This window comes from Budorcas taxicolor, chromosome 15 (assembly GCF_023091745.1).
Source record: "Budorcas taxicolor isolate Tak-1 chromosome 15, Takin1.1, whole genome shotgun sequence".
Taxonomy (NCBI): Eukaryota; Metazoa; Chordata; class Mammalia; order Artiodactyla; family Bovidae; genus Budorcas; species Budorcas taxicolor.
In genome coordinates this window covers 27,004,236-27,024,620 of record NC_068924.1, presented here as the reverse complement: position 1 = coordinate 27,024,620, position 20,385 = coordinate 27,004,236, and the positions used below count along the sequence as shown (strand labels likewise).

At 42.4% G+C, this 20,385-nt stretch overlaps 1 protein-coding gene across 3 annotated transcripts in view; it reads left to right on the top strand.

Moving 5' to 3' along the window:
- Positions 1–20,385, top strand: part of SIK3 (SIK family kinase 3) — a 261,453-nt gene that overhangs the window by 209,182 nt on the left and 31,886 nt on the right. For all 3 annotated transcript variants that reach the window (XM_052652235.1, XM_052652234.1, XM_052652236.1), the window contains exons 5-6: positions 2,041–2,165; positions 2,797–2,920. In XM_052652235.1, coding sequence (XP_052508195.1) covers positions 2,041–2,165; positions 2,797–2,920 — 249 coding nt within the window. The remainder of the gene's footprint in view (positions 1–2,040; positions 2,166–2,796; positions 2,921–20,385) is intronic.

The window sequence follows — 20,385 nt, the reverse complement described above, 5'->3', positions numbered from 1 at the left end:
CCCTTGTGATCTTGGAGGGCTGTCTAGGAGGTAGAGGCCATAGGAGCTGGCCAGCTGCCAGTCAGTCTAAAAAGGCTCCAGTAAGCAGGAGGTGACAAGAGGATTGGCCTAGCGCTTTTATTGCAATTTTATTGCAGTTTAATTTAGTGGCCCTTTCTTGAGTCCCTGCTATGCATGAAAACACTGTCTGGAGAATAATATAAATAAAACAGTGTCCCTAGTTAACTAACTAGTGGAGGATATAAACACACAATACAACTCAATATAGCATGAGGCTTGCGATTGGGCTGTAGAGGTACAAACAAAGGGCCAAGGGAAGCACAGAGGAGGAAGCCATTGACGTGGTGTTTTGCAGCAGGAGTCAGTGAAGGCTTCATACAGGAAGTAATATTTGACTGGGCATTGAAAATAAGTGCTATTTCTAAAGGGGCAAGGAAAGGAAAAGGCATGGCGCAGAAAGGAAGGAGCCTAAGAGAAGCACATAAACAGAGGATGTGAATAGTCCAGCAATGCTGGAATGCCCAGGGATGGGCTAGAAATGGAGGGTGGAGCTGGGTTGTTGTGAAGGACCCTAAATGCGAGGAGAGCTGGGCAGAAAGGAGCCACCAGGTGTTTCTAAGTGGGGAGGAGCGAGGTGCGACTTGTGTTGTGCTCCCTGCTCTAAATGGGCGGCTTAGCGGCAAGCAAAGGGCAGTAAGCAAGAGTGCCAGTCAAGAGAATGAGAGACGATAGAGTATGAGCTGAGATGGGGGAATGGAAATGGAAAGAAGGAGGTGAGTTTGGGACACACAGGGTAGAAGCAGTAAATTATCCCCAGTTTGAAATGGAAATGAGAGGTAGCGAGGCACAAAGACCCCAGAGCTCCTAGTAATACGACGGTAACTCCATAAATGAACACGGGAACATCGTTGGAAGAGCAGTTTGATGTTGGAAAATGGTGAGGTTGAGATATTTCTTCCCAGGCAAGTACTAGAAGGCCACAGCAGGGACTTAAGAGTGGTACCAGGGTCAGAGCTATAAATTTGGAGAATCATTACCAAACATGTGATTGATGATGGTGGAAGCTATGGGCCCAGAAGAGCTGGTCCTGAGAAACCATAGGGGAAGCAGTGACAGTCAAAATCAGCACGTGCCTCACTAGAAAACCCCTTCCGGAGGAGGAAGAAGAGCAAGTAGCAGACGGAGGCAGAGTTGTCATTGGGAGTACCAGGAGAGGGCGAGGAGCTTCTGAGAGGTGCTGGGAGTGTGGGGAAGTGGCAGGCCTGGGAAAGGACGGAGCTTCAGCCTGCCTTACCTGGAGTCGTTGCTCTAAATATCTATGTGCAGAGAAGTATTTCCGAGTCAGTGAGACTCTGTCCTTTGGCTGCTGTCTTTGCTCATTTAAGTTCTTCGTCTTTCTCTCCACTCTCTACCCCTCCAATCTCCCTTCTACTCTCTCTTCACACAGTGGGAGGGGAAGAAATGAAAAGGGGAAGTTGAAGTTAAAATGTAAACATTCTTGGTTTGATTGCAAATAAATTGCATATTCTTTATCTTGAATAAGCCAGCTTAATGGTAATAAAGTCACTTTGTCTAATTTTTAAGTTCACTGTGTCCCTCATGGTCATAAATGTGTTTGTCACAAGAAGTAAAAATAATCTGAAAATCATGGGTCCAGCTGAGTAGACTTAACATTTATTTCCTGATTCTGATGTGGTCTTGATATCAGTCTTTATCCAATTTTGTTTTTGTTCTTAAGGGTACCACTCACCTCAGTCCAGATTTGTGAAGGAAATGGTACTGATTTTGGTACTGATTACTGATGTAAACCAATCATGTTTACTTTCAGTTAACCAGATATCTTTTACTTTCCAGCCCATCTGGAAAGTAACACTCTGTTTCAGTGTTATTTTAAATTTAAGTGGCTAGTTATATAATTTCTAAAAGTTTTCTTTTCATGTTTGATATTCAAACTTAAGGATCCAGAATCTTTATTCTAGTGACGAGAAATTCGTCTTCAGTGGTCAAGATCACATGAGTGGTGTCCATTTGTCTTTCTAGATTTTGGCTTCAGTAACCTCTTCACCCCTGGGCAGCTGCTGAAGACCTGGTGTGGCAGCCCGCCCTATGCCGCGCCTGAACTCTTCGAAGGAAAGGAGTATGACGGACCCAAGGTGGACATCTGGGTATGTGACTGCCACCTCTTCTCCCTGCAGCGTTAGTTACCCTAGTCTGACGGCAGCTGTCCTCATCCTGGATGAGACTGAGATCTTGATCGCCTGTTTGAATTTTCAATTCTTTGTACAAAGTCTGGTCTCCAACCCTTGTCATACGGACTGAGCCACAGGTTTCCATCTCCCCCTTTGCATCTGCAAAGATTAAAAAAAAAAAAAATCCCAAGGGCAAGCTTGGACGGATGCCCTTGCCAAGAACAGAAATTCTTTCTGTTGTTGCCACTTGCCTTCTCCCTTGGATTAGTACTGAGAGAAATTCTAGATATGTTCCCCAAAATTAATGTCTGGAAGCAAAGAAGAATGCTAAATATTCTAAAGATGATTGGTCTTGACAATGCCCCATATTATTTCTCATTAAAAAAAAAAAGAAAAGGAAATGTTTGTCCCATTATCTCGTACATGACTCACCACTCTCTTCATCAGGTCGGTTCAGTTGCTCATTTGTGTCCGATTCTTTGCAACCCCATGGACTACAGCATGCCTGGCTTCCCTATCCATCACCAGTTCTTCATACACATACTATAGTGACCTCTCTTGTTTCTCTGATGGGATTGATCAAACATGTTCTCTGTTTGCGATGCAGAGCCTCGGAGTCGTCCTCTATGTGCTTGTGTGTGGGGCCCTGCCGTTTGATGGGAGCACACTGCAGAATCTGCGGGCCCGGGTGTTGAGTGGAAAGTTTCGCATCCCATTTTTTATGTCCACAGGTAAGGGAGATGCCAGCACACAGCTATGACTGGGTTCATTGAACAGTAGACATGCTAAGTTATCCCAGAATTGAGTGATGGGGTATACATGGCCCATTTAATAGTTTGCTGAATTGAACCTCTAGAGGCACGATTCTATAGGAACACAGTGTCTAGGTTTTAGCTTCAGATAACCCCGCTCAAGTTTGGTTCTAGATTCTATACAGGGCTGCTAGTGTGGTGGGCAGATTACTAAGCCTTTCTGAGCTTTCATTTCCTCATTAATAAAAGGCTGACAGTTTTGTGAGGACCACTACTATGAGAACTAAATTAAATAATGTTGGAGAGTTAATAGGCCCAGCACATAGTAGCAGGGCAGTAGATGATAGTCCTGGTTCATCTCTGTTTTATCTCTCCCTTTTTCAGGATAATATTTCTGTTGAGTTGGTCAAAAAGTTCGTTTGAGTTCTTCTGTAATACTTAAATGGTAAAATTGTTTGGCCAATCCAGTATTTACTGGGGGCTCCATTGAGATGTGGTAATAAATGGCAAGGGGAAAGCAGGCTTTGCATCTTAGTCTTGCTGATATTACATTTCCTGCTTCTGTGACATTTATCCCCCCAACTCAAATAAAAAAGTACTTTTTGAATGAGTGGGCAGTAGCTCTTAGAAAAAAGTATCACTGAAAACAGGCACCCAGAATCTACAGTATTTCATCACTGTCTATATGCACACATAAGAAAGGGACATTCTGGGGCAATGCTCTAAGCAGTCTGCTTAGTTTTGCTTCATCATGGTTTCAGTTAAAGGTACAACCTATAGAGTGGATTTCAGCTGGGTTGGGAGCAGAATGTAAGCACGTGGGAATTACGTTTTAGAAAGAAAACAAGAATTGCGTTTGAAATCAACATCAGAAATGTTGTTCCTAAAATGCATTTTGGAAAAAAGCCATGGGAAAAATAAAATAGAGCCAGGCGGTAGGTTAGGGATGGTGGTTGGGGGGGGGGTTATTTGTAAAGGTATGGCAGGGAACCCCTTCCCTGAAAAACAGACATTTTGGTGAAGACTTGGAGAAGACGAAGGGAGAGTGTGAGCTGTGCAGTCTGAGGAAGGGCTTTGCAGGCAGAGGGGACAGTGAGAGGGCAAAGGCCTTGGGGAGAGAACATACATGAATGTCTAAGGAACAGGATGGAAGCCTCTGTGCTAGAAAGAAATGAGAGAGAGGACGGGAGAGGTGCAGTCAGAGGGGCAGGAGAAAGCTCACTTTGAGGGCCTGGTCAGTCAGTGTAAAGACCTTAGTTTTCACTCTTGAGTGAAATGCGAAAAATCAGAGGATTTTAACAAAGGAATGGCATTAACTTTGGGTTTTCTTTAACTTTTATTATTTATTATGAAAAATTTCAAGCATGCAAAAGTATTGGAAGAATTTTATGGTGACTTTTGTTCTTTTTATTAAAAAAAATCACTCTGCCAACTCTCTTGGTTGAAAAGTTCAAGGGCTGAAGGAGGGAGACCAGTTAGTAGGAGATTCTGGTGGCTAGTTCCCAGACTGGAGTGTAGAGATTGGGGTGGTAAGAAGCCTTCAGATTCAAGAGATGATATGCACTGTGTGGCACTGTTCCAAGCGTTTTGCAAACATTAACTCATTTAATTATTTTACCAACCTTATAAGATACATGAGACTATTAGCCCCCATTTTATAGGTGATAAAGCTGAAACCAGGAGACGTTTAGCTATTTTCCCAAGATAACACAGCTACTAAGTGACTGAACTAGAATTTGAACCTAGGCAGTCTGGCTCCAGCAACATTTATGTGGGATTTGATCTGAGAGAAAGAGAGTAATTAAAGGTAACTCCAGGGTTCTTGGCTTGAGCAACTGGAAGGATGGATTTACTGCTAATAGAGGTGGGAATGGCTAGAGAAGACTGCTTCCATTTTGGAGAGAGGTTTTAGATGTATTCATTTGAGATGCCCATTAGACATCTAAGTTGAGTTATGGTATGGGCAGTTGAAATTAGTAGGGCTTGGTTGGGAGTGGTGGGCTATGGATACACATTTGGGAATGATCAGTGTATAGATACGATTTAAAGCTCTGAGATAAGATCACATTTTAGGCCATGGATGTAGGAATGAGAAAAGGTCCAAAGATTAATCTCTGGGACACGCTAACATTCAGCGATCAGGACGGTGAACAGGGATCAGTATAGGAATGGTTAGTAAGGTAAGCCAGAGCATTTTGTGTCCTGGAAAACAAGGGAAGAGGATGTTTCAAGGAGAAGGAATGAGGAACGGTGTGGAGTGCCCCTGATGGGTCAGATGATAGAGCTTGTTGGAGGACAGAGAGGACGAAAAGTGCCCCATCATACTAAGAAAGCATTGAGACAGGAAAACAAGGCAGGCAGCCTCGTGTTGATCAGAGGGTCAGTTTTTTATAGGGTAACTTATTCACAGGGTGGGATCAGACAGACAGCGATCCAGAAGCATTTGCAGCTGTACTCTGCACTGTGAAGGGGACAGTTTTCTAGTTAACCTAAGAATATAAGGGTATGTGCTTAGAAACAGGAAGTACATTCCTGTCAAGATTTATGAATGGGTGACTAGTCTCATGGGCACCAGGAATATGTCAGCCAAGCTCTTCATCACTGTTTGGAGATACCAGAGCATAGAGGCCACCTGGACCTCATGGTCATGAAACAGTGTCCAGTAACTACACAGTCCTTGACACAGAGAAGCGATTTACTGCACGCCACAGACTTGGGGGCACAGTCAGTGGAAGGATAGGAGGAATGTAGGGGCCCAAGATAGCATCAGTTATGCTAACAGCCACACAGACCTGAATATCAGATTTAGAAATTCGAAGATCATTGATGATCTTGAAGTACAGATTTGGTGGTGGAGAAGGAGCAAAGCTCTAATTCATGTCAATACAACCAAAAAAGAATAGATGGGAAATGGAGAGAAAGGAAATAGGCACAACTCTTTCTGGTTTACCCTACAAGGAAGCAGAGAAGGGCGTAGTGGATTGCTCTGACAGGCATCACCAGTGATCTTGTCCTAATCTACTAGATATCTTCAGTCTTTATCTTAATGACTGCATGGCAGTGTTTGGAGCTAAACACTAAAAATTCACCACTGCTTGCTTTCTTTCTTAAAAGTAAACTTTATTTTTTAGACCAGTTTTGGGTTCATAGCAGAATTAAGCGGGAAGTGCAGAGAGCTCCCGCGTTCGCCCCCGCCCCACCCGCACACTCACAGCTTCCTGCACTGTCATTTGTTCGTTGCTGTTCAGTCGCTAAGCCAAGCCGAGTCCAGCTGTTTGCAACTCCATGGACTGCAGCACGCCAGGCTTCCCTGTCCTCCACTATCTCCCAGAGTTTGCTCAAATTCATGTCCATTGAGTCAGTGATGCACTCTAAGCATCTCATCTTCTGCCGCCCTTTTCTCCTTTTGCCTTCAATCTTTCCTAGCATCAGGGTCTTTTCCAGTGAGTCAGCTCTTTGCATCAGGCAGCCAGTGTTTTGGAGCTTCAGTTTTAACATCAGTCCTTCCAATGAATATTCAGGGTTGCTTTCCTTTAGGATTGACTGGTTTGATCTCCTTGCAGTGCAAGGGACTCTCAAGAATCTTCTCCAGTACCATAATTCGAAAGCATCAGTTCTTTGATGCTCAGCCTATTTTATGGTCCAGCTCTCACATCTGTACATGACTACTGGAAAAGCCATAGCTTTGACTGTTCTTTTGTTGGCAGAATGATGTCTTTGCTTTTTAATACGGTGTCTAGGTTGTCATAGCTTTCTTCCGCTGTCAGTATCTGAGGTAGACGTTTGTTACAGTTGATCAGCCTGCAGTGACACTACACTGAATTATCGCTGAAGTCCACTGTTGACTGTGGTTCTGGTGTCATACAGAGACTCCTCTGTGCCTGTTCACCCCCTCCCGCTCCCTTAACCCCCGCAGTCGGTGATCATTTCGCCTTCTCCGCAGTTTTCCCTCTTGCCGAATGTCGTATAGTTGGGATTGTGTAGTGTGTGACCTTTTCAGATTGGCTTCTTTCACTTAGTAATACGTGTATAAATTTCCTCTGTGTCTTTTCGTGGATTAATAGCTCATTTCTTTTTAATGTTCCATAATGTTCCATTGCCTGGACGTACCCAGTTTATTTATCCATTCGCCTACTGATTGACATCTTGGTTGCGTCCACGTTTTAGCAGTTATGAACAAAACTGCTGCAGATGTCCACGTGCAGGTTTTTGTGTGGATGTAAGTTTTCAGCTCACCTGAATAAATGCCAGGGAGTGGGGTTGCTGGATTATACACTAAGGCTATCTTTAGTTTTGTAAGAAACCACCACACTATCTTTCAGAGTGCCCGTACCATTTTGCATTTCCCCCAGCAATGAGTGAGAGTTCCTGTTGCTCCCCATCTTTGCCAACATTTAGTGTTATCAGTGCTTTGGGTCTTTGCTGTCCTAACAGGTGTAAAGTGGTACCTTTGTTATTTTAATTTGTAAGTCCTTAATGCTGTATGATGGCTAGCAGTTAATATGCATATTTACCATCTGCGTGTCTTGTTTGGCGTATGTATAAATGTTTTCCCCATTTTTTAATTAAGTTGTGTATTTTCTTATCGTTGAGTCACTTTTTTTTATTATTAATTTTTCTTGGAGCATGGTTGCTTTGCAGTGTTCTGTTACTTTCTACTGTACAGCAAAATGAATCAGCCACTCCTTGCTTTTTAAAATACCTTTTTTTCCATTGCTTCTCAGACACGACTTTCTCCAGTTTTCCTCCTGTCTCCCTGACTGCACCTTGTCTGCCAGATGTCTCTCTGCTCATCCTGTAAATCTTTTCTCTTCACACCATCTTTCTGAGCATATTATTCATTCCCATGGCTTTCGTCATTGCAATGATGTCCCCAGTTAACACTCAGTTAACTCTTTGGCCCAGACCTCTCCTCTGGGGTGAGGGGCTTATATATCCAATCAGTTGCTACCATCAGCTTCACTGGCATGTATTGAATTCACATCAGTGGAAACATTTTCAAAACTGAATTTAACTTCCTCCTTAGATTTGCTCTATTCTGTGTTCCCTGTCTTAGTGAATGGTGTCACTGTCTGACCGAGGCAGAAACTAGCCTTGGCTCCTCACCGCAGCTGCTCGCTTACTAAACCCTGAACATCCCACCCTCCATTCCTATAGACACTTCTGTAGTGGCTCTTACCTGGATTAAATCATAGCCAATTAAATGGATGCCTGACTCCAGCCTTATCCTCTAATGCAGTCTCCACACAGTTGCACAAGTAGTATTTCTAAAATACATATGTCAAAACAAACAACACACACACTTGCACACAAATCTGCTTATGTCACTTTCCAGCTTAAGCTTTTCAGTAGTTTATCATTTCCTCTAGCCTAACTTTCACTCCGTAACATGGCTAGAGCATTGACTTCATTTTTGACCATGACCATAGTAAAAAATGCAAGTTATACTGTGACCTAGAAAATACATATATACATACAACTGAACAAAGTTTTCTTTTTTTAAAAAAAAAAAAAGCAAAATTCGTCTTTACTATATGCGGTGCACTCTAACATATTTTATTCTATTACATTAAAAATGCTGACTATTACTTACTAGATTGATCACATGAGTGCTGTTTGAAAATCAATGGCATGGAAATACCTCTGTGACCTGGCTCCTGCCTGTCTCTTCAGCCCAAGACCCCATTCTACGTCTGGTCACCCTAAGTTCCTTCCAGTTCCCCGAACAAGTTATATTTTCGGGAGCACTTCCTTGCTTCTGGGATGCTTCTTCTCCCCCCACCCCATGCCACCCTCTCCTGTATTCCAGAGCAAGAAGTTAGATGTGATAGAGATAAAAATCTAGAAAATCTAGCCTACGATTCTTTCTTTCCTCATGGGACTTCCCAAACATTTCATTATGATAATTTCTTTCTTTCCGTGTCTTCCACACCAGACTGTAAGCTTAGAGAAAGTAAAGACAAAACATGTCTTTTTTTTCACAGTTGTGTCTAGCCTAGCAGAGTTTCTGGCATGTGGTAGGATTTAGTAAACAGTAAGTAAATAGGATTCTGCTTAAAACCCTCCAGTGGCTTTCATATACACTTGGAAAACTATTCCAAAAGTCATTATTATTATGGCCGACATGAGGCGCACTGTGGTGGGCCCCAGTCTTTAATCTCATTTCCTGCTCTTCTTTGCTCTAGGCCCCGAGCTCCATGTCTTTGCTGTTTTTCACACTTGCCAAGTGCATGCATTCTTGTTTCCTCAGATACTCGCATGGCTTCCTCACCTCACTTGAGGTTTCTGCTTAAATGTCCCCTTAGAGGGGCCTCTCCTGACGCCCTCCTCATTCCCTTTCCATAGCTCCGCCTCATGCTTTTTAATGGCGTTTGCCACCATCTGACATTGTTTACTGTGTCCCCGTCCCTCATCCCCACTGCCTCTTGACTGTAATGAGGTTTTGTTTTTTTTCACTGCTGTATTCCCTGGGCTTTGGACAGTGCATGGGTCCTGGTAGGCACTCGGTAAATGTCTCTTAAATGAATGAATACATGCATGAATGCATGGGTTTCTTACTACCAGATAATTCCAATAATAATATCAGTAACCATAACTTACATTGCTTTAGGGCTTTCAGGTTTACAAAGTGCTTCCTATGCTTGATCTAATTTGAGCTAGGTAATTGTCCTCTGGAGTTGGTACTGGCACATAGTGTTTATCATTTTGCCAATGACGTTTGAGAAGCTGGCGTTTAAGGAAGTTTAGTTGACTTGCCTGAAGACACACAGGTGATAAATGACTAAGTCAGTTCTCAAACTCAGTGTTTGTTCTACTGCACCACACTGTTAGAAAGAAAGGGCGAGATAAACAAACCGCTTCCTCAGCTTTTCCAGTGTCCACAGTGTTTGCTGTGAGCAGCTAGGATCCCTTCTCCCCTCCAACCCCACAGCGTGGCAGAGGATTTTCACTCAAGTCTTAGCAGACGTGGCTTCAGACAGCGGATGCTGGTGAATAGCTAACCATACTGTCAGCCACGAGGTCTGCTAGTGCTTAGAAATAAACTGCACAACATCTTCACTACTTAGAAAGAACTAATATTTATAGCATGGTATAAGTTAGCAGGAAAGTTTAAAGACTTAGTGAATACCAACATAATTATCCTAAACGTGATCAGTCCTGAATCCTGGACAAGTAATTCCCTAAATAGGAATAACATTTTTTGGTAAGATTAAGTATGGAAAGGAACAAGAACCCCGTCTAGGAAATGAGTGGACAGTCGCCGTGCTACCAGTGTATTCTCTCTGCCCTCGGGGACAGACGTGTGCTTGGCCTTGCCCACCATCACAGGGCTGAACCCCGGGCCCCTCAGAGACTTCTGTCAGGATAAGCCATGGGAGAAAAGGAGCGCGTCAGATCGTTTTGTCTTTGCTCAGCTTAGATGTCCTTCAGGTACCAAAAAGGTTCAAGTTCATGTAGAGGAAACCTAGAGTCTATCCCTGAGTCCTTCTGCTTACACCTCTAGTTTCTGGACATAATTGTACCTCATTAGACCCGAAGTGAATTACTTACCTGGAGGCTGGAGCCAGCCACTCTGCAGCCTGTCAGGGCTGCTGTCACTGTGCTACGGAAGATGATGCAGCTGGGGGCGTCCTACAGAACAGGGCCCTTTTTTTCCCCTCAGGCTGTTGCCATAGACCTGAACTGAGTTTATCCCTTTTTCTGCCAAAAGGGTCTAGAAACTCCAGCTGAACCAGTGTCGTTTTTTTTTAAATGGGCACTTGGGTAGCAGAGTGGGGAAGGCCCCATCATCTAGCTTCTTCTAGCCAAATTGAATTCCAGAATATGTACAGCTGTGTGGGAGGCCATACTATACAAATGGATATAGTTAGTTCAAGAATTCTAAGCATCTCTTTATTGTCAGTAATGTGTGGAATGAAGTACCCTTGCAGTTAGTGGATATTTCTGGGCCTGGTCTTGTTTGTTTGATACAAACTTCCCTTCATGGGCATCTCGAGATACACTGAAGACATGCTTTCAATTTGGAATGACGGGTATAAATTTACAAGGATTTATTTGGGGCGGATCGATTTCATACCACCTAGTTCAGTAACTGTGTGTCTGTCTTCCTCTCCTCGCCCCTAGAATGCAGACTCCTTTTTATCAGAACTGTGTTTCACAGGTACGGCAGCATCCTCCATAAAATTTAAAGGTGACTGGCATGGTGTAAACATTCAATAAGTTTTTCTTTAATGAAAAATTGAATCATCACCACTTACCTGTAGAATCTTCTGTCAGACTCTTGTATTTTATTATTATTAATAAAGTGATAGGTAACTCACTGATGATCTGAATTACTAACTGGCTTTATGTACTTTTGTTATATAGGTTATTATATAAATGACCAGGTCGAGTGATTTCTAGTTCAAAAAGTGTTTGCTCTGCAATCGAGTTGGCTTTCAATGTCTTAAGTAAAATATGTTTGATCTAGACTGGTGTTTCTGGGCTAAGCTTCTTGGAGCATTCCAAAGACCAGTTAGGTATTGATGAAACCCTGAGCCTAAATTATAGAAGTTGAAACTTGCTGTTTGTTTTGAGTCTCTGCAGAAGGTGAGACCTGACCTGGCCACGTGTGTTCACAAATTCTTTCTCTGACTTCCGCTCCCACTGAGGGAAGCCAGCAATGTAAATATTTTGACCATCAAGCTCAATCACCACCAGTATATTTTTAAAAGCCATGAGAGGCCTACTTATTAAAGCCTGTTTTGTCTTATTCACCAGTTATACCACCTATTAGCAAATATAGTAAGATCAGTCATTTATTTAGCTGAAGGAAAATTAATTTACAGTGGAATAAACTGCACTGACGGCAAGTATGTAGAGATCTCTTGTGGACAATATTTTTGAGTCTGTATTGATTAAACGTCATTTGTGACTTAATTAATTGTAATATTGCATAAGCATTTTATCATTCAGAATGCAAGACCCAGGCTTACATAATGCTTCTGCAGGAGACTACTATGCAGCTACTGCCAAAAAGCTTCCACTTAGATGCAAACAGCTTGGCCCTGATGGGCTTACTCATCAAGAACCACACAACATCTTGCTTGGCTAAAAGCACTTTGTTTAGAGGGACTGGGACAGGAGATTAAAGTAACTCGCCCATCAGTCTCTATATACTCAAGGACTCAGAGTCCTCAGAGCAGTTCTTCCATGCCTTTTTAAGGAACACTGTGCTACTCAGCGGGGGCTTCCCCAGGGGCTCAGAGGTAAAGAATCCACTTGCAAGGCAAGAGGTGAAGGAGACATGGTTTAATCCCTGGGTCTAGAAGATTCCCTGGAGGAGGAAATGGCAGTCCACTCCAGTGGACTGTCTTGCCTGTGATTGCACCGAAGACAATAGAAAACCAGGAGGTACATATGGGTGCTGCCTGGTTTATTGTTGTTATCCTTTTCAGACACACTGTCTCCTCTCTTCAGCATCCCGATACAGGAAAATAGTCAGGGAAGATGTCCTAGGTGGATAATAGCTAACAGCCAGCCATTGAACACTTTCTCAGTACTAGACACTGTTGCATTAGCCTACTGATATCTCATGTTTAAAACAACCCTATGAGGTAGGCCCCCACTGTCACCTGACAGACAAGACAGTCAAGGCTTGGTAAGGTTGAGTAACACCCCCAGAACCACCCAGCCAGGCAGTGGCAGAGCTGTTTGAGCCCTTGCAAGCTGGCTTCAAAGCTACCCAGGTGTCTTTGATTGTATTTTAATTCTCAATGAGTACATTTCTGACGAGTGATTCCAGGTATCAAGAGAGTTCTGGAATGGATATCTTTGCCCATCTGAATTACTTACAGAGGGAAAAAAGTTTTAGTATCAAGTACTGTGTATTGGATTCTGTATAAGTGAGCCAGAATTTTCTTCCACTATAATGCTTGCTATTAGGACTTAAAATATATTTGAATAGTAAGATAGTATAAATGACAAATTCTTATTTTAAAGATGTGACCTGCACATTAGACAGTGTAAACAGTGGAACATGCTGAGATCTTTTCAAGGTGAGGGCTACAGGTAAATGTAAGCCTCCCCCAGCCCTTAAGCCAGAGACTCCTAATTTCTAAATCTTAATTCTGGCAACATCTCAGCCACCAAGAAGAACAGTTGAAAATAAGGAAAGAGCAAGAAATAGATGTTATTTTTCTAACAAATGGAGATCTTTGGGTCGAATACTTGTTTTCTCCTCAGTCTGCCTCAGGTTGATGAACTTGTTAAACTCAAAGAGAAAGCCTCGCAGCCTGATTCCCAACAGAAGCTTTCCTCATCTGCACCCACCAGTGTTTGCTAAATTGTGCCAAGTCATCTCCCTTTGACTCTGTTCAGCCACAGAAAGGGTATCAGAGAATATAGATGTAAGGAACTTTCCTTCTGTTCCAGAACATTACAATAATTTGCGGAAACCAGCGTTTTGGGGTAGAATTTGTATTTAAATGACTCTCCACTTCCTTGTCTGATCTCTTGCTGTTGGGCTATCCTTGTAGGAATTTTACTGAATTCTCTGGTACTGGGACTCGCACTTCTCTTTCCCCAAAAGAACTAAAAACATTCGGTTTCAAAACAGGACATTTTTTTCCTCAGTGTCATTTCTCTTAGAGGAGTTGGTCTCAATGCTTGTTTATTATGAGTAAACTGTTTTACAACAGCCAACGTTATTATAAAGTAAGTTCCATTAGAGTTAATTCCAAGATTATGTAGTTTCTTTCATTGTGTAAAACTGTGGTATTGACTATTACTTTAAATAAAGTTAGAAATGTTTATGTATTTCTCTTGTGATAGTAAAGTATCAGATTTTAATTTTTCTGATACCTACAGCACCATTGTTCTAGCACTGTCCAATATAACAAAATTTCATTGTAATAACCCCTGTATTTTGTATGATTATACTCAACATTTATGCAGTGCATAAATGCATCTATAGGATAGCATATTCACTGTAATATATGTTCTTTATACATACAAGTGCCTTACTGCAAGATCATTGGTCTACATTGTTCAGATTTTAAAATAGTCACTTCATAAGATAGCTTTGAGCTTAGCTGACAATGACGGTGTTTCCTTCTCTGTGTGTTTGTCACTCAGTCATATCCGACTCTTTGTGACCCTGTGGACTACAGCCTGCCAAGCTCTTCTGTCCATGGGATCATCCATCCAAGAACACTGGAGTGGGTTGCCATTTCCCAACCCTGGGTTCAAACCTGAGTCTCCTTCATTTCAGGAGGATTATTTACTGTCTGAACTACCAGACGTGGCAAGGGTTTCCCTGGGCATTTAAAAAAAAAGCTATTTCTAGGACTCAGTCCACTAGCAGAGTGAGGATTCCTAACTCTGGCCAGCTTCATACCAAAAAAAATGTATGTTGGCACAAATACTTATGACTTTTTTTTTTTTAAGCCTTAATTTATTAATTCAGTATTTAACTCTTATCACAGCCATGTTGCTCCATACAGAATTTGTCATTGTGGGTCAGTCATCAGTCTTGTTCTGTTTGTTATGATAATATCAGTTCTCTCCCACACTGGTACTTGAGCTGGCCAAAGTGAACGGATAATAGAATCAGGCTGTATATCACATTGTATTCTTGTTCTGAAAAGCATAAGAAATTAGTGCCATTTAACTTAAAAAAAAAAAATGAAGTTAAGTCATTTTCATGGAAACAGACATTTTAGCTAGTTTACTTTTGTTTCTTTTTTGGATTTTTGAGATTTGACAAAAACAGAGCCCTCTAAAATTTGAATTGCTCTGGAGGATTAAACATGATTAAGAAATTGGTTAAAATTATTGAAAACAAGGAGCTCTCGGGCTAGATGTTTTGGCATTGCCTTTGAACACACCTAGTGTTGACTAACCTTCCCAGGTGGCTCAGTGGGTAAAGGATCTGCCTGCCAGTGCAGGAGACCAGGGAGACATGGGTTTGATCCCTGAGTCAGGAAGATCCCCTGGAGGAGGAAATGGCAACTCACTCCAGTATTTTTGCCAGAAAAGTCCCATGGACAGAGGAGTCTGGTGGGCTACATGCAGTCCATGGGGTCGCTAAAGAGTCATACATGACTGCGCACACAGCAGATGAGTCTAGCATTGACTGGAAAGAGGGTGAGAAACCACAGCATACCCTCTTCCAAGCACCTGTACGAAACATGAACTTCCTGGGTAACTGCTTCTTGCTCGCATTCTCCCCGCACCTCCTGGCACACAGATGTCTCCTGTTCCCCCAGCTCCAAGCAGTTTTATGTGGTCAGAAAGAATCTATGACTCAGTTCCTCTCAGACCACTCCTCTGCCCACAGAGCTGAAAATGATTGCTTTGTCATATCCCATTCTTTGGCAGCACATGAAAGGCTTAGGGACAGTTGGCATTTCCTGCATCAGAGAACCAGCCTAAAGATTCTGAGGGCCGGTTCCCTGAAGTTTTGCCTGCCCCTTCTGCCTGTTTCTGATTCCTTGATTGGGGAACCCTGTGGTTGCCAGCCTTCCATCCCCACCCCCATCACCATGCGACAACTAGGGCACGTCAACCAAGCTTGCTCTTCTGCAGTGCATCTCAGCCTCACCACCACCCCTGCCTTCTCAGTTCACCCTAATGCGACTTGCTGTTTGTCATGACACTGTCTGCCAGCTACTTCATAGCCTTCTGAATTTATTACCTGGCTTGCTTTCTATGGACTTGACTTATAGGTGACTGTTGTGATGGAACCTGTGGAGAGTACATGGCATTTGATTTATTGGAGGAAGAATGAAATTGATTCGATATGTGTTTATAAAGATATGCTTGCTGCTACCTAAAATATCAGCAGTTAATTTAGGTACTATATGGGTTAAAAGCTCTGGCTTTGGCATGAGACTGGCCAGAATTTGTATCCTAGTTTTGCCTCTTATTAGCTGGTTAAGTTTCTTAACTTACCTGATTTTTCATTTCTCTATTTGTATAATAGATATAGTACTAACAAGGACTAGTGTGTAAATTAGATGCTTAAGCTAACTTCAAGGGTTCATTTGTTCTAATTAGCACTCTGCCTACCTCTTATATGGTGCACAAGAAATGTTAGTAATTATTACTAAATAATATTTTTAAAAGAGTTTCTCTATTACTCTTCCATTCCCTCCTTCCTTATGTTGTTTTTCACTCTTCTCTCTCACTTCATTCTCTTAGGAGGGTAAAGACATATTATTAATACTCTCAGACACATCCACAGGGTTTATGGAGAAGATCTGATCTGCCAAGAGCTGTTTGGGTTTGTTGTATCATAACCTAGACGCTATGGCTGTATCATACGCAGCTGCCTCCTCACGTGGTAATCTGATTTACACATTACTCTGGGCAGCCTCAGAAACAATTGGTAAATAAGCACCCTCTGTGTGAATGAGACAGCGGACTCTAAAGCTACAAGGGGAGGCCTTGGAAATCATCTGATCCAGGCTTTTGCCCCCAGACAGTGCCACATTTGAATGTTCTGTAAAATGACAGTTGGCTGGCTTTTCCAGCTTGAAGCACAGAGAATGCCTGTTCTGTTGTGGGTTCTTGGAGTCAGATTGTTAAAGTTGTTAGGAGGAATGGTAGCAGTCATCTTGTCCAGTGCTTCTTTCATCTGGCATCACCGAGAACCGATTTCACCCCATGTGCTGTGCAGGCCCTGGTGATGCAGAGCTCAGTGAGACGCTCAGGGACCCCCAGTCTTCCTCACACCAATACTGGGGGCCCCTTCTAATGACATCACAGACGCCAGCCTCTGATTAGACATTTCTAATCAAAAACAAAGAAGACCTCTGAGCTTGTTATGGAAATAAAAGAGGAGTCTGCTTAAAGGATTCATTTTCTTAAGAGCAGTGGAGCTTCTGCCTTGAGTATTGACAGCTTAGAAGCCAATGAGATGGTAGTTTCTGAGCTCAATCCTAGTGTTCTCAGATTGGGATTGGATATACTAGAAGAGCAAGAGGAAAAAGCGATTTTTTTGCCAGGCTTGAGAAAGGCTTAACATCGCCCATTAATTATTCAAGATTAAATAAGGAGTTGGATCCTAATGACTCCACACATTTTAAAACTTTACATAGGTAATGTAAATGCAATATAAACTAATCATTAAATGGAAATTTTCTAGTGACAATAAAGATACTATTTCACAGGTCAAATTGTTCTTTTTTTTTTTTGGATTTTTTTTTTAAGTTTTTTATTTTTTTAATTTTAAAATCTTTAATTCTTACATTTCATAGTTACATGGCTTCGAGTTGAAGGGGATCAAAGAGTTTATCCTATCCCGTTGCTTCTGGACTTAATTTTTAAAGTGAAACCTTACTCAGAATACAAATGTATAAAAGGAGTAAAGTCAGCTGTGCTGCAGGTGTGGCCTTGCCGACTTGACTGACCCCCTCAACCCCGCCTCACTTCCCTAAGGGGCCCCTCCTGAAATCCCTAGGACCTTAATCTAGTACTTTGGATCAGTTCTAATAATTGAAAAGATTTTTCCTGCATTGAAATTGTCACTTCTAATTATTCCAGATTCAAGGCCCTGGAGCAGCACAGTATAAACACACTGTCTTCCGTGTGCCCTTCAGATGCTGCTGAGCGCTCCGTGTGCCCTTCCTGCCTGCACCTTCTCTTCTCCCCGAAAAATCAGCCTCATGGCTGTTAACCTTCAGCGGCATGTTTTCAGAGTTTTAGTCAGGAACTTTTCTTTTACGTGATTCTATTAATATTTCTTCTTCTGTCTTGGAAATAGAGACAGAGCTTCTACTAAGTGTCTCGGGTGAATTTCAAGTTGGTTTTAAACTCCCCCTTCTTCATCCTTTTTTTTTTCCCCCCTTCAGACTGAATACTTTCAGCCTCTTAGAGAAAGTTGTTTTTTATCAAGATCAAAAAAGGAAAAATATGTTAAAGACCCGGCCTCAGAAGGAATTACAACTTGAGGAAGCGGTCTGAACTGAATTCCCATTTCAGGACCCTGCCCATACAGGAGCCCGCTCTCCACAAAGCCATCCAAATGCCTGTCAGCACCATGGGGCGGGGCCTGAGCTGGGCGCCCTCTAGTCCCCTTTCTGGTGGCGTTGGGTTTCCGGGGGCGGGGGGCGCCGGTGCTGCCCTGAGCTTGCGAGGAGCCGGTGAGAGCAGCTCTGAAGCAGCCCCCTCTGGCCCAGGCAGAGCCGCCTGCGGTGCTGCAGTGCTTCCATTCCGTTCAGTAGCAAAGGCTGCCCTTGGAGGAGGAACAAGCGATGGGGCCGATTTTGACATTAAAATACAGTTTTCTCTGGCATCTGGGCAAGTTGGTGTTTGTCTTCTTTGATCTGGGGCCCTGTTTTCTTTCCATTCACTTTAATGGACTGTCCGGTGGTTGGTTGTGTTATTGGGTCTGAGAGCATTTATTCCCTTTGCTTTCACCCTCTTTCCATGTTTCATGTAGAATGGTGCCTTAATAGTTTGCGCATCCTTTCCTGAGCTATATGGGATGCTTAAGGAGCATGAGTTGGTAACAATGCCCTGGCTTTCCGCATTCTGTCGTATTCTGCCGTCTGTGCGGCATGTAGAGGGTGTGAGGTTTCTGCTCCTTCGGCTGCTGGACAGCATGTCAGGAGCACAGATGTGACCTTGTGTCCTTCAGCTGTTGCCACTGCAGCAAGATGTCCACAGGCCCCTCAGCCTGGGACCTGTAGAGGCCTAAGGAATCTGTGACACAGGGTCTGTGGGCTCCTCGCATGGACTAAAAGGTAGATGCAAAATTTTGTGTACAAATTCTTGTTTGCATTTTTCTGGAGATTTTTCAAGGCATCTGAAACCAACTAATAGTTAAGGATGGCTGAAAAGAGATTTCAAGATCCTGAAATTGAACCAGATACATCTTCCACTCAGGACTTATTACAGTGGTGTTAAATTTTGTTTGTTTTTAAGAAAATACCTTTAAAATTCCGTTTTAAAGCAAGCCTATAACTGAACATCATTCAGCATCGGTCATCTGATTCAGGACTAATGCACTAGATACTACATGGAAACCAAAAGAAAACAGAGCAGTTAGAGTGCCATCTAGTGGTCTGAACGATACTTGCATAGCTTTGGAATCAGGCCCAGGCCTTCTCCGTACACCCGGGTCTTTAGTTTTAGCAGCTTTCTAAATCAAGAACATTTTTTTCCTCTCAGGTAATTGCAGACCATAAAGGTATGTGGTGATGATACTTGTCTTCCACACAGATGCTGCAGCTGTGGATTCTAGCCTTGCTTATTCTGCAGACGTAATTTTCATAAAAGCTTAATGCTGTAGATGGCATGTATTTTATAGGAATATAGGAACTACAGACTTTGAGAGCTGTACTGCATTTGATTATACTTTTAATCATAAAGCTGGAACAAATTGATGACGGCCATAAAATCATTTTGATATAAAGGCTTTTTTTTTTCAAGTTAGAATAAATTTAAAAATTGAGTAATTTGTCTTAATTACTCTTTGTATTCCTTTCATGATGGTGACATAGAATGATGTTTGCCAAATGGTGCAGAAATTGTGAGGTTTCAGAGTTGAATTTATTCAGGGAAAACACATCAGACGATTGGTATCCACATGAAAATATGCTAAGAGCATAGCTCTCAAGTCCTTACTCTGCTGTACCGTAGCAATGGTTGATCATGTTAACTTGTTTATTCTTTTATAAATGGGGCTGATGACAGTATCTAATACAGGGGTGTTGTTAAGATTAAATGAAATAAAGTTGGTAAGCACAGTGCCTTGTATATAAAAAGTCTTTTCATTTATTAAAGTCTCTTTAATATTGATGTTGTTACTATCCCTGGCCAGTTTTTGTTTTGTTTTGTTTTCAGGACAGCTGTAGTAAAATGGAAACAGACAATCTTGTATCTTATGGAGAATTTTATAGTTTTTAAAAGCATTTGCTCACATACCGTCTTGTTTGATTAGTTTCAATAAATGTTTACTTATTCTCATATATTCAGCAGCTATTTATTCAACTCCTATTGGTATAATCATCATCTTTGGCATTGCAGGTTTGATACTGAAAACAGCAATAAAAAAGGCCTCGTGGGGCGGGGGGTTAGACAGTAAGCAGTACATAAATAAGGTGATTTCACAAGGAAGTCATTAGTGTGAAGGAAATTAGTGTGATGTCATAGGGCACGACTGGACGCCTCCTTGAGGTTGATGAGGTGTCCAGGAGAGATCTTTCTGAGAAAGTTGACATTTAAGTTCCTTCCTGAATGACAAGGAGCCAGCCACGTGAGGGTTGGGGAGCAGCCATCCTGACTAAGGGATACGGTGAGTGTAAATGGCATTGGTGGGAGCGTGATAAGTACATGCACAGACTAGAAAGAAGGCCTGTGCTGCTGGAGCTCAGGGAGCCGAGGGCACGTGGCCAGAGGTGAGATCAGAGGACTTCAGACTTTGTTCTGCGGGTTCTGGGTGAGATGGGGTGTGATTC